General features: G+C 49.3%; 1 protein-coding gene across 1 annotated transcript in view; it reads left to right on the top strand.

Annotated features, from left to right (window-relative positions):
* Nucleotides 1–207: 207 nt before the first annotated feature.
* Nucleotides 208–14,075, top strand: part of LOC142814121 (DC-STAMP domain-containing protein 2-like) — a 150,588-nt gene continuing 136,720 nt past the window's right edge. The window contains exon 1 of the mRNA XM_075892050.1: nt 208–491. Coding sequence (XP_075748165.1) covers nt 208–491 — 284 coding nt within the window. The remainder of the gene's footprint in view (nt 492–14,075) is intronic.

The raw sequence follows: 14,075 nt of genomic DNA, 5'->3' as shown, positions 1-14,075 counted from the left end.
ACACACACACACACACACACACACACACACACACACACACACACACACACGCACACACACACGCACACGCACACACACACACACACACACACACGTGCACGTGCACGCGCACGCGCACGTGCCCACGCACTAAGCATATTTTAACCATTACGCAGGGAGAGCCGACGGTTGCCTTTCGTATACGCAAAGGACGCAGTGATCAGACGCATGGCCACAACGCTGTGCTCGGTACTGTTGCGCAAGCTCTTCACGGGCCGAGTGATGTTCTGGGTGCAGCAGCAACGCTACATGTACAGCGTGCGACGTGCTCTGGAGCGCTACAAGATGGAGCGGGCGAACTCGTGGAGGCGCCGGTGCGGCCTGCAGCCCGTGCACCCACCGCTCTACCGGCTGCAGCGTTTCATAAGTCGAGTGCTGTGCGCTTCTTTCTGCGCCTGCTGCCACAGGGGACGCCTGGACAGAGTCGACTTTCAGGGTGGAGGATGGTTACTGTGAGTGCGCGGAGTCAGTCGGCCTTGATGCTTCCACTTTTAGGAGCGACGCTCCTTATGGTCTAGGTGGTTCTTTCCGGCGGTGTAGCTAGCCCAACATATCACCAGACAGACAGAGGGCCGCTTCGCCCCACTCATTTACTCCGTAGATATGCTGTAACGACGCACGAAGAAGTCGACGAGCATTCCGGATTGAATACGATTGCAGTTATTATTCGCGTGCTGTAGCTTTGTCTAATGTTGACTAAATGATGGCTGAAAGTGGCTAACGCTCTAATGTAGGCGACTATTTGCATGAAGCAGCAGTTATAAACGGGAAATTCTCATTACCACTGGCGTAAATCATGGCGTAGTCGAGGGGTTACTGACCCACCCGCTTCCCTTGTGATTAGCTTAGGATACCGAGGGAAACTTCTAGACGCCTAAACCACCACAGGAAGAGAGATACACAGAGAAATAGCGAGGATGACTCTCTTTCTATGCGTCTTTTTCCTGTGGTGGTTTAGGCGTCTAGAAGTTTCCCTCAGTATGACGAACCAACTAGCCCAGCAACAAGTACTTCCAAGCTTAGGGTATGTGTGTGCCGCCGCTGCCGCTTGTTTTTGCTCGCGCCATGTCCCGTGAGTCATAGAGTTTCCTAAATATACACTAGAGGAAACTGTGGCGCTAGTGTCTATGGGAGCTGCAACGCATGGCGTTTCAGCAAGCATGTGAATTATGGGTGGTACATGAATCTACCTAGTCTTCGTACTTCTCGTTCCGTTCAGCTTCGCGTGGCTTGAAGATGCTTTGCCACGAAACAACGATCGGCTAGTGTTCGACAGTCAGAGCCATTCTACGCGCTACCCGCACAGCCACAACGCACGTGCCGAGATCCCTGCCGCAACAAAGCGGATGGTGAAAGAGCGTCGCCAATTCGTTCATTTGTCCTCCGCTTGGGTGTAGCAAGTGTCCCAGCATGTGCGTTGTGGCAGGGCGGGAAGAACATGGAACTGCCCTTGCGCTTCACCACCTTCACCTTTTAGGATCAACATTTCAAATCAGCCAAAGAAGTTCAAAACAATTTGTTCTTTCGTTCGAAACAAAACCAAAACGCAGCAATAAACGAAGCCACAAGTGCGATTCACCGCCTGCAAGCACGAAGGCTAGGCGAATCTATGTCATACCTACAATTCCCATGGTCGCTGAACGATCGCAGTGCCAGAGTCCCCTCTAGTCCATGCCGTGATTGACCACGCTGCCGCCGCGCAATAATTATGGTGTGCCACCATTACACTTGAATGTGAAGCAGCTCAATGCTGTCGTCGTTGTGGTTGAGCTCAATGCGGCATGACCGCCCTTACCGTATATGCGCGTCCCCTCCCCTCTTTCTCTCCTACGCTCTTCCTTTCTTGCCTCGCAACCCCGACGCAGGCAGCATCTGCTAGCGTACGTTCGCTCCTTCTCTCTTTCCTGTGGTAGTGGTGGTGGTAGTGGTTAGAAGAAGGCACCTAATTTCTTCAGTCAAGTTGGGAGCACGGCGCAGCGCCTGACTCCTGTGGGGATTCTTCCCAGTGGTGTTTACACCAGCGTTGCGAATGCGCAACGCTGGTGTTAGAAAAGCTAGCCACCCTGTTTACGAGGTGTCTCCTGACGGGAAGAGTACCAGAGTCTTGGAAGAATGCTAACATCATCTTAATACATAAGAAAGGAGGTGGCAAGGACTTGAAGAATTACAGGCCGATCAGCTTTCGCTTTGTAGTATACCAGCTATTTACAAAGGTGATTGCTAACAGAGTAAAGGAAACATTAGATTTCAATCAACCAAAGGAACAAGCAGGATTGCGAACAGGCTACTCAACAATCGACCACATTAATACTATCAATCAGGTAATAGAAAATGCTCAGAATATAACCAACCACTGTACATAGCCTTCATGGATTACGAGAAGGCGTTTGATTCAGTAGAAATATCAGCCGTCATGCAGACACTGCGGAAATAGGGCGTCGATGAAGTATATATAAAGATCATTGAAGAAATCTACAGGGGATCAACGGCTACCATAGTGCTTCATAAAGAAAGCAGCAGAATACCAATCAAGAGGGGTGTAAGGCAGGGGGACACAATCTCCCCAATGCTATTTACCGCATGCTTGCAGGAGGTTTTCAGAAGCCTAGAACGGGAACAGTTAGGGATAAGAGTTAATGGAGAGTACCTTAGTAACCTGCGCTTCGCCGATGGCATAGCATTGCTGAGTAACTCAGGGGAAGAATTGCAACACATGATTACGAAGTTAGACAAGGAGAGCAGAAAGGTGGGTCTTAAAATTATTCGGCAGAAAACGAAAGTAATGTACAACAACCTCGGAAAAGAGCAGCGCTTCGAGATAGGTAATAGTGCACTTCAAGTTGTAAAAGACTATGTCTACTTAGGGCAGGTAATAACCGCGGAGCCGAACCACGAGATAGGAATAAGGATGGGGTGGAGCACATTTGGCAAGCACTCTCAAATTATGACAGGTAGATTGCCACTATCCCTCAAGAGGAAGGCATATAACAGCTGTATCTTGCCGGTACTTAGCTACGGAGCAGAAACCTGGAGACTTACAAAGAGGGTTCAGGTTAAGTTGAGGACGACGCAGCGAGCAATGGAAAGACAAATGGTAGGTGTAACCTTAAGAGACAAGAAGAGAGCAGAGTGGATCAGGAAGCAAAAGTGGGTTAAGGATATCATAGTTGAAATCAAGAAGAGGAAACGGACATGGGCCGGGCATCTAGCGCGTAGACAGGATAACCGCTGGTCATTAAGGGTAACTAACTGGATTCCCACAGAAGGCAAGCGGGTTAGGGGGAGACAGAAGATTAGGTGGGCAGATTAGATTAAGAAGTTTGCGGGTACAAATTGGCAGCAGCAAGCACAGGACTGGGTTAACTGGTGGAACATGGGAGAGGCCTTTGTCCTGCAGTGGACCTAGTCAGGCTGATGATGATGATGATGATGATGATGATGCGGGTGCGCGCGCCTCTCTCGCTTCACTACGCCGACGCAGGCAGTGTCTGCAAGTCTATGCTCACCCCCCTCTCTTCTCGGGACATTCATTCTTTCTTGCGACGTTTGCACCTCCATTGCGCATGCTCGCTTGTCCTCTCTTTTCCTACACTCCCCTCTCTTTCAAATTACGACTCCAACGCAGGCAGTGTCCGCAAGCGAGTTTCGTCATTGAAAAAAACAAACTGCTCTCGCTGCACAACCACTCACTGCCCGTGCACCCCGCATATTGTGAGTACCTACAATATATAGACGCTGGATCTTGACCTCCGAAGTAGTGCCGGTGGGAGATTTTTCCTCTGCGTTGTTGGAAAATAAAAAATTCACAACATACTCATGGAGTCAATGATGAGTGGGGCGAAGCGTCCGTCGGTTCGTCCATCCGTCCGTCCGTCTGTCTGTCTGTGTTTGTGGCTACCTGTCACTTCATCCGCCTGTCTGTCTGTTTGTTTCTGCGTCCGTCTGTCTCTCCGTCCACTCCTATAACACTGGAGCACGCATCGAACGGACGGACAGACGGCCCCACTCATCAACATGCACTCCTTGGATATGCTGTGAATTTCTTATCATACAAAAAACACTGATGCCATTCAGTGATATTTACAAGGACATATGCATGCAACGCCATCTAGTGAGCAATTCTTCAAACTAACTAGAAGTCGCTACAACGACATGCAACTACGAGGGAATGACCCGCACCATGATGAGCTTCGGCCCTCAAGTTCGCAGCGTGCGCTTTAACTAAAAGCGGACTGCGGGTCTCCATGTCCAATCATAGTCTTCTGTATCTCATTGCTCCATAAAAGTGATTGGAATGCTCCAGTAGCAAGCACTGGTTCATCACTGCGTGCTTTGCGCCTTCACAGGTTTCTCTGCTGCGCAACGCCGCGATGAGTGCCAGCGTAAACGTCGCCGCCAGTCTAAGCGTTAGCACACGCTGCTTTGCATCTATACATGATTCCATTTAGTGGGATATGGTGTATTTATTTTTTTTTGAAGACAACAGTGTGTTATAGCGGGGTTCACCACGGCTCTGCTTACGCACTTCCGTCACGGATATGGATGGATAGACGAATGAACATTTTAGATTCTTTGGAACACGCTTTAGCACGTTGCAGGCCACTCCCACGTCGCCACAGAAAGACCAAGTGTCTCTGCTGTGTCACGGGTCCATAAGACAGCCCATAGCGTTCAGAGCAAGAGATAGCACCCTCCCATTTGGATGTCGTGGTAACTTCACCACAGCGTAACGCGAGGCACTGCCAGAGCGTGTGTTCAAAATTAGCTTTATCATTGCAGAAGGAACGTGTATTAGTGGGCTGTATTTCGGGATAAATCTTGTGTAGTAGCTCGGACTTAGGGCGCACGCCAACTTGAAGAATCCTCAGTGTCAGAGTTTGAGATATGCTTAGTTTTCTGTGTGGTGGTGAGTGTTGTCTCCACGCCACGTGAAAATGTTTTGACGGTTCGTTGTACGAGATGAGAGGATCGATTGATTAAAACTTTATTTTGGTCCTGAGAAGACGCAAGGGAGACCCCGCGCCACCAGGATAATCGCACGTAGGGACCGTCAAGCCGAGCCTGGCGGCCCGTTCACCAGCACAATGGACGGCCAGGGTTTGATCGTTAAGTTCGCGGCTTTGTTCGCGTTGTACTATCACAATATATTAGTAAAGATAAAATAAATATTATAAACAAAAAAATAATCGCCATTGCAAAATGTTTGTCCCCTCGTGCGATTCTTTTGGATTTACACCACTGGAATTTATCAAATTGGTTACCCTATTGCTTCCGCATGTGCTTTTGTTTGAAGCAGCGGCAGTGCATAGTGTTCCCCTCCCTAGACTTCACGCCACCCTCTTAGAGGCGGCTAAGTTCACGAATATTCGAACTATTTTGAACGTATCGAAGACAGATAGGACAGAGCGAACATTTAAAACCATTTTGAAAGTTGTATTCACGGCAAAAAACAAGCTGGGCTTTCTATGCAAAATGGTCAACTAGGAAGAATATGCACCTGTCGGGGGCAATAAGAAGCACACAAAAATGTTTGTAGAGTGTATCATACGCGTCGTCTAATTTATTTATCATGTGGTCGATACTACATCGGTCAGACGGAGCGCTGCTTGAACGTTCGCCTTTGAGAGCACACAAATTTCATGCGCGGATCAGTGGGAAGCCACCTGGCAAGTCATTAGGACAATTGTGGGTGAACTTTGAAGTTTGATGAATACCAAGTAATGGCAAGATATAATGATAAGAGGGCACCTGAAATACATAAAACGTTTTTGATTCGCAAATCAGGAATACAGTGTGTAAATTATCCTTCCGTTGGTATGTTGGACAACGAATACAAATATCTTTTTCATTTCAAGATTTGATTAAGATGTTATGGCGCATGTGCCGTCATTTGTTCCTTTTTACGTGTGTCATACCTCGCCTTCCTGACTGTATATTGCGACGTAGTCCTTTAACGCCTTTGTTAGGCCTGGAAGACGTGGCCAAAAACAGTTACCTCCGAGGCACAGAACCGACTCAAGAGTCATCCCCATTAACAATGAAGATGAACACTAGGTGATGATGGTTTTGTACATATGATGAAGAAGCATGCTTTAAATGCCCACACTAATTCCCCGCGCATGGGAGCGGCCATCCTGACCGCAACTTATAGACGCGGAGAACGCCTTGCGAAATCTGCATCTGTCTCGGTACCGCGACAGCACCGGTCACTTGGAGCAATCACACGTTAAACGCAATAGTTAATCGGCGAGTTCTGCTCTACGACGGTGTATGGGCCGAGGAACTGAAACTGAAATTTGTCGCACAAGCCAGGAGTGCGAACTGGTGTCCGGAGTAGCACCTCGTCGCCGGGGTGGACGGTCACAGTGATGTGGGATGCGTCATGCAGATGTTTACTGGCTTTTTGTCTCTCCTAAGTGTTGAGAGTCTGGCGAGCTGGCGACAGTGATGGAGGCGGGACAGATATTGTTCACAGGAGGATGTATATGGTGTAACCGGGGCTGTCAAGAACGATACGTCAGTAAGAAAGATGGCAATCGGCCATAGACAAGGTAGAACGGCGAGTAGCCAGTTGTGCGTTGTACGGCGGTATTATAAGCGAATGTTACGAATGGCAAAATCGCATCCTAGTTGGTGTGGTGTGGCTCAATGTACATGGCTATCATGTCGGACAGAGTGCGATGAAAGCGCTCAATGAGTCCGTTGGTTGGGGGGTGATAGCTGGAGGTTGTCATGTGACTGGTGCCGGAGGCTTTTAGCAATTCCTTCACAATTTGCGAAAGGAAAGCTTTTGCATGGCCACTTAGGATGACACGGGGAGCACCATGACGCAAGATCAAGGCTTCAAGCATAAATGTAGCTACGTCGAAAGCGGAGGCCGAATTCACGCAGAAAGTTTCAGCGTAACGTATCAAGTGGTCGACAGCTGTCACTATCCACCGATGGCTACTGGGAGTCGTGGGAAGGGGATCATATAGATCGATGCCTACGACTTCAAATGATGCCGATGGACATGGAAGTGGTTGCAGCTCTCCGGATTGAGGTGATGTCGGAAGCTTTCGGCGCTGACAAAGGTTGTAGGAGGCGACGTACTTTGCTACGCTGGTGGACATCCCTGGCCAATAGAAATGACCTTTAATGCGATCGTACGTTTTCTGGAAACCAAAGTGACCAGCAGTCAGGTCGTCGTGGTAGGCGTGAAGAATGTCGGCTCGACAAGTGTCACACAGGTCCCGTTAATTAGGGAGGCGATCGCCGGACTGATTCCAAGGGCCGAGGTATCGGCCCCCCGAACCGCACCACGAAAGCGTGGACAATTTAGAAGTGGCCCTATTTGGCGCGCCAGCGGACGCCGGCTGTGGCCCAAAGAACAAGTCAGAGCCGAGAGTTGATAAACAAACGAAATTATATTCTCAATAATGGCAGATCAAAACAACACACAAGTATGCACACTCCACAATAGTTGAGTGCAATATGTCACCAAACAAACAACTTACTACACAGTACAATCAGCCACACTCGAAACAACGGACACAGACAACAATACGCACTACAATGCAGTCGCATGCATTGAACAACCAAAACACTTAAAGACTAAAGAGATAGGAAACCTATTCAGTCTAAAGTTCTTGGAACAAAAGTCTGGATGATACTCTTCCGAGAATCACTCACTCAAAGTCCAGCGCTGTTGTCATTCCGCTGCCCTCGAAGTTTCTCTTCCAGGAAACCTCGCCGAAGTTTCTCTTCCAGGAAACGTCGCGTCTTCACTTGGCCACTCTCCAAGCTTCAAACTTCTTCGCCGGAAACACGTCGGCTTCATACCAGCAGCTGTTGCCACGCGTCTTCGCTCGATAGCGGTAAACACACACTCTTGCCTGTAGCTCGAGTCGTCACCCCTCAGGTGGAAATCATCTTCTTCTCCTGCTTTGTCTCTACGGACAAAACCTTCGCCGACCACACGGCGGTATACCCTACGCGCTCTGGCGCTAACTTCCGTCTTCTCCTGATCTTTCGTCTCGGCTGCTCAATTAAATACCTTCCGCGTGAGATTCCAGAAAGTTCTCATCATTTCGTCGGCGCAATGCGCAGCGAAGGCTGGGAGAAAGGTCGAGACGATACGAGGGCCGTCCGCGACGGATGACTCAACCCGGCATCACCACACCCCTTTCCATCTAGAAATTTTGAGTGCTTGCTCGGCCGACGATGAGTGGAGATTCGCCTGCGAACCCACGCTTCCGAGGGGAGGAAGACGCGTGCCCGGGGAGTCCTTGGATGCTTGTTTTCTCTTTTTTTTTCCGTTGACCTCGCGGCGTCTCTCCCGCGCGTTATCGCAAGAATTTGGCGGCGCGCCCGTTTTTGAGCGCTCATTTTGTGACACTGCCCCCCACTTTAAGAACATTATCTCATAATATTCAAAACCACACAAACGAGCGCGAACAGTCACCACACATTCTCACAGACTCTAACACAATCCGTCGCTCATGACACTTCACATTCACAATAGATCACTCAATACAATTGTACATTGTAATTCAATTCCACAACACATGAAATATAGCCACAGGTACATGAATGTAACACTCCATCCCATATTCCAAACAATACAAATGTACAAAGTTCTCTCATTACCACAATTGTACAATACTATACATCACATCACCACAACAAACATTTTGATTCGCTCGACATACAGTTGTGACACAGGATAACAAGAACACTAACACAACATATGGCACTCAGCCCTGCCAAACACATTCCGATTTGACCTCAGCACCTATCCTGTGCATTTAGAGCGGCGCTTGAGCCCTTTCTTGCGGTGCTCTCTCGATCTCTTCTTATTGTTTTTGCTCGTTTTGTTCCGGCGAGCCCCTTCCAACGACGGTATCTGAGGCGGCGTCTCAGCCATCGTTGTCACTTCCGACACTGCTAACTGGTCATGACGCTCAACCGATTCTTCCCGGTTATTCACCCGCTTGTTAACGTGCCGACATTTGGCCTGGCTGGCCGACTCCGTCACCTTTACACTGTCGCTCGGTTGAGGTCGTGCCGACGTAAGTCCAGCTGCCCAGTATATGAACTCATTCAACACGATCATATTCTCATTCACTGTTTCTTGCACCGCGGCTTCACCGTGGGCTCTAGTGAGGTCCGTCACGGGCTCCTCCTCCACTGTATTTCGCGGTCGCTGGGTTGACGAGGGCTCTATCTTAGGGTCTTTTCCCAAACATTCCGGATTATTCGGTCCTCGCGCCCCGTGGATGTTCCCGATGACGAGGTCGTACAGGGGAGTCGTCATGCATAAAGCAGTAACCTTTTCGCTGAAGTACGGGGTTTCAACCTCAATTTCTGCTTCGGGAAGCATCCGAACCGTATGGTCAATTAGGCAAACCGGTTTCGTTTGGCCTGTTAACTCACTTTCCCGTACCAAATTTCTCCGCACGATAACAGTGGAGCTGCCGGTATCTCTTAAAACCGTAATCTTTTTGTCCGCAACTTTTCCAGGCAGCGTTGGCATTCCCTTCGAAACACCGGTTGGCTGTTTTGTCACAACAGCACCCACAATAGGGATTTTCTCCCCATTTTAAACTCTACAAATCCGTCGGTGACGGCATGATCATCGGATTTCGGTGCTGCTAGCACACGGGATACCTGGTGAGTTTGACTCGCTCCGTTTCGACATGCGTCTGCTTTGTGCCCAGTCTGACCACACTTGAAACATTTTACAACCGTGGGGCTCGTGAAGTTAGTTCGGCAGTTCTTAGCACGGTGGCCCACTCTGTTACACAGGAAACATCGCGGAATGCTCTCCGGTGCATGCTTCTTTTCTTCCGGAGCCGATTTCTTCGAATCTTCAGGACACTCCTTCTTCACCCTGGACAAATTAGTTCCACCTTGCGCTTCCAAGAATTGATCAGCCAATTCGAGCATGCCTTCAAGTGACTCAGCCTTCCTCTCTTTCAAGTACAGCGACAGGCTTGGGTGGCAACTAGTAAGAAATTGTTCTCTAATTAGGAGCTCTCTAAGCTCATCGTACTCCTGCGCTTTCCCTGAAAGTTCAATTCATCTGTCGAAATAATGGCAAAGTCGGGCGGCATACTGCTTAGTTGTCTCAACATCAGCTGGCTTTTCTGTCCGAAATCTGTCCCGGAATCTTTCCACAGTAAATCTGAATCGCTTCAGTAATGCAGTTTTCACCTTTGCATAGTTGGTTGCATCGGTCGGCGTCAGCCTACCATACACACTGAGCGCTTCGCCACTCAAGCAAGTACTCAAAGCAGTTGCCCATTGATGTTCCGGCCAATTCTGGCTCCTCGCAATCGTCTCAAATCTGTGAAGGTACGCGTCAAGGTCGTCCTTCCTTTCATCAAACGCTACGATCGGCTTGCTTGGGTTCAAGCGGAAGCTGTGGTCCTCCCGTTCGCTGCTTTCAACTCTAGCTTGGACGGGAGTTTCACTTCGCTGTTGCAACGGGAGCCGCTCGAGTTCCATTTCGTGCTGCCGCTACCGTTTCCTTTCAGCCATCTCCGCTGCTCTTTCTTCTCTCGCCCTTTCGGCTGCCAGTCTTTCTCTCTCCATCTCCAACTTCAATTGTTGCTCTCTTTCTTCATTCAGCTGTCGTTCCTTTGCCTCTCTTTCTTCTCTCGCCCTTTCGGCTGCCAACTTTTCTCTCTCCAGCTCCAACTTCAATTGCTGCTCTCTTTCTTCCTTCAGCTGTCGCTCCTTTGCCTCTCTTTCTTCTTTCGCTCTCTTCGCTGCCAACCTCTCTCTCTCCAACGCAGCTGCTTTTTCTTCCTTGGCCCTCTCAGCTGCCAACCTCTCTCGTTCTAACTCAGCTGCTTTTTCTTCCCTGGTCCTTTCAGCTGCCAACTTCTCTCGTTCTAACTCAGCTACTTTTTCTTCCTTGGCTCTCTCCGCTGCCTCTTTCTCCTTCTGGCTTACCCATTTCCGTAGTTCGGCGCCAGAAAGACCCATCTTCTCACCAAAAGCAACTAACTTTTCGAGATCCATGGTGTCTCGCAGATAAGGTCTGTCTGTGTGCAAAAAGTATCTGCCTAAATCAGCCTATCGGAACATTCTCCTGCACTCGTTAACGAGAACACTGAACAACACACAAAATTGTTCCGATAGCAGTATCAACAACTCGAGGCTCTTTCTCACTACTTTGGACACACTGTGCACCAAAAGGTCCTGTCGCGGACGCCAGATTAATTGTCACACAGGTCCCGTTGATTAGGGAGGCGATCGCCGGGCTAATTCCAAGGGCCGAAGTATCGGTCCCTCGAACCGCACCACGAAAGCGTGGGTAATTTAGAAGTGGTCTTTTTTGGTGCGCCAGCGGACGCCGGCTGTGGCCCAAAGAACAAGTTGGAGCCGAGAGTTGATAAACAAGACAGAACTATATTCTCAATAATGGCAGATCAAAACAACACACAAGTATGCACACTCCACAATAGTTGAGTACAATATGTCACCAAACAAACAACGTACTACACAGTACAATCAGCCACACTCGAAACAACGGACACAGACAACAATACGCACTACAATGCAGTCGCATGCATCGAACAACCAAGACACTTAAAGACTAAAGAGATAGAAAACCTATTCAGTCCAAAGTTCTTGGAACAAAAGTCTGGATGATACTCTTCCGAGAATCATTCACTCAAAGTCCAGCGTTGTTGTCGTTCCGCTGCCCCCGAAGTTTCTCTTCCAGGAAACCTCGCGTCTTCAATTGGCCACTCTCCAAGCTTCAAACTTCTTCGCCGGAAGCACGTCGGCTTCACACACGCAGCTGTTGCCACGTGTCTTCGCTCGATAGCGGTAGACACACGCTCTTGCCTGTAGCTCGAGCCTTCACCCCTCAGGTGGAAATCCTCTTCTTCTCCTGCTTTGTCCCTACGGACAAAACCTTCGCCGACTACACGGCGGAATTCCTCCGCGCTCTGGAGCTAACTTCAGTCTTCTCCTGATCTCTCGTCTCGGCTGCTCGATTAAATACCTTCCGCGCGAGATTCCAGAAAGTTCTCATCATTTCGTCGGCGCGATGCGCAGCGAAGGCTGCGGGGAAAGAGCGAGACGGTGCGAAGGCCGTCCGCGACGGATGACGCAACCCAGCATCACCACGCCCCTTTCCATCGAGAAAATTGCCGTCTTTTCTTTATCGTCCTCTTGCATCGGTATCTGCAAGTATCTCGAACGTAGATCGAAACTCGAGAAGCATTGAGCTCCTTGTAGCGAATCCAAGGCGTCACATATACGTGGCATAGCGTATACATTCTTAAGCGTGATCTTATTTAGCACCCGGTAATCTACGCAGAAGCGCAAAGAACTGTTTTTTTTTCAACTAAGACGACAGGTGATGACCAAGGGCTAGCAGAGGGCGTATTATGTTCCGTCTCAACATGTCGTCAACGTTTTCTTCAAGAACCTTCCGCTCAGCTACTGATACGCGATATGGCCAACGATGAATGATTGACGTACCCTCAGTCTCGATGCGATGCATGGTGACGCACGTCTGTGCCAATATGGGTGAATGGACGTCAAACAAAGCTTCGTGCTTAGTCAGCAAGGAAACAGTTGTTGGGTTTGCGAAGAGGTCAGGTAAGAGCTGATGGTATTTTGAGGGTGGAGGTGGATGGGGAAAGTGCAACAGGGAGATCTTCAGGAGGAGCATCTTGAAAAGTTACCACAGAGAAAGGCTCCAGTGTAGCGATGCAAGCACGTTAAGCCCTTCGGAACCAGAATTTTTTCGGGCGTAGGGTTTGTTGCGCAAACGAGTGCAAAGCTATCGTCGGAACGTATCAGACCTGATGCGAAGGATATTCCTCTGGTGACACAGCGTACGGAGGGTTGTACGAGAACATCACCGTAGTCAATGACATCAGACAGAAGTGTAACAATTCGCTGACTGTGCGGAGGTAGCTCAGTGTCTTCTGCAGCATAAAAACGAAGTGGTGCATTATCTTGGTGAAGCGAATAGGCCGTATTGTTCATGTGTAGGACACGTTGCTGGCAGCAGATGAACGCGGACGCCGTTGAAAAAAAGTCCCATCCTAATATTAGCTGTTGAGTACACGAACTAAGCACTGTAATTTGCACATAATGGAGAATTCCATCAATGTAGACACTAACAGTGCACATGACGGAAGGTAGGATGACGTCTCCTTGAGCAGTGAACAACGTAGGTCCATCGTACGGCGTTGTAACTTTGCGGAGACGCGCACACAAATCTCTGTGAAGGACTGACAAACTAGCACAAGTGTCTATTAATGCGTCCACTTCTATGCCTTCTACCAAAACAGATATCATATACGAGGATGTTTTGGAGGATTTTTTTACTTCCATAACGTAGCTTTTCCCCCAGAAGCTGGGTAATTTAGTTTTCCGGGCGACCGTTGGCGAACTGTGAGGCTGGTCGAAGGGGCGACGTAGAGCAACGGAGAGGGGACGGCAAGCCATGCCTGGCACCACGGTATCGAGAAGCCCTTTCAGGAGTTATTGATGGCGAGAAAGAGCGACCGTGAAGTGTAGTGTAAGGACGGTGCTGCAAAGTGGTCGCTGTGGCATGTCATCCCGTTCGTAAGTGTGAAACCCATGACGCTCGTCTTGCTGACGCTTGCGACAGACACGTGCGATGCCTCCACGATATCTGCGTTAGTAGCATGTAGGTCTCGTCGGGCGGCATGATTGATAGTAGGGTAGGGTGTTTACGCTGGGGACCATGGAAGGCAGGTCTGCTGACCCTGGTCGTGCATAGTAAGGCTGGTTTTGCGTGCTGGGCGCCAGGGACGCCAGATGGGCTGGCGTCGTCGTCAGTGGTATCGGTGGAACGAAGGCTGGAGTAACTGCGGCGACTTGCACGAAAGTCAGTGGGGCTTTAGAGACGTGAGGGTCTGTGTACGCATTACCAGTCATAGCCACCAACTCCTCCTTGATGAAGTCCCGTAAATATTGTCACGCAGCAAAGGACGACGCAGTTGTCTATGAGGAAAACAAGTTTATTGGAGCGAACCTGTGCTCCCCTAACAACTGAAAAA

This window comes from Rhipicephalus microplus, chromosome 4 (genome assembly GCF_043290135.1).
Source record: "Rhipicephalus microplus isolate Deutch F79 chromosome 4, USDA_Rmic, whole genome shotgun sequence".
In the NCBI taxonomy this organism is placed as follows: Eukaryota; Metazoa; Arthropoda; class Arachnida; order Ixodida; family Ixodidae; genus Rhipicephalus; species Rhipicephalus microplus.
The sequence above is the reverse complement of the archived record's forward strand: the minus strand, read 5'-3'. Positions and strand labels throughout refer to the sequence as shown.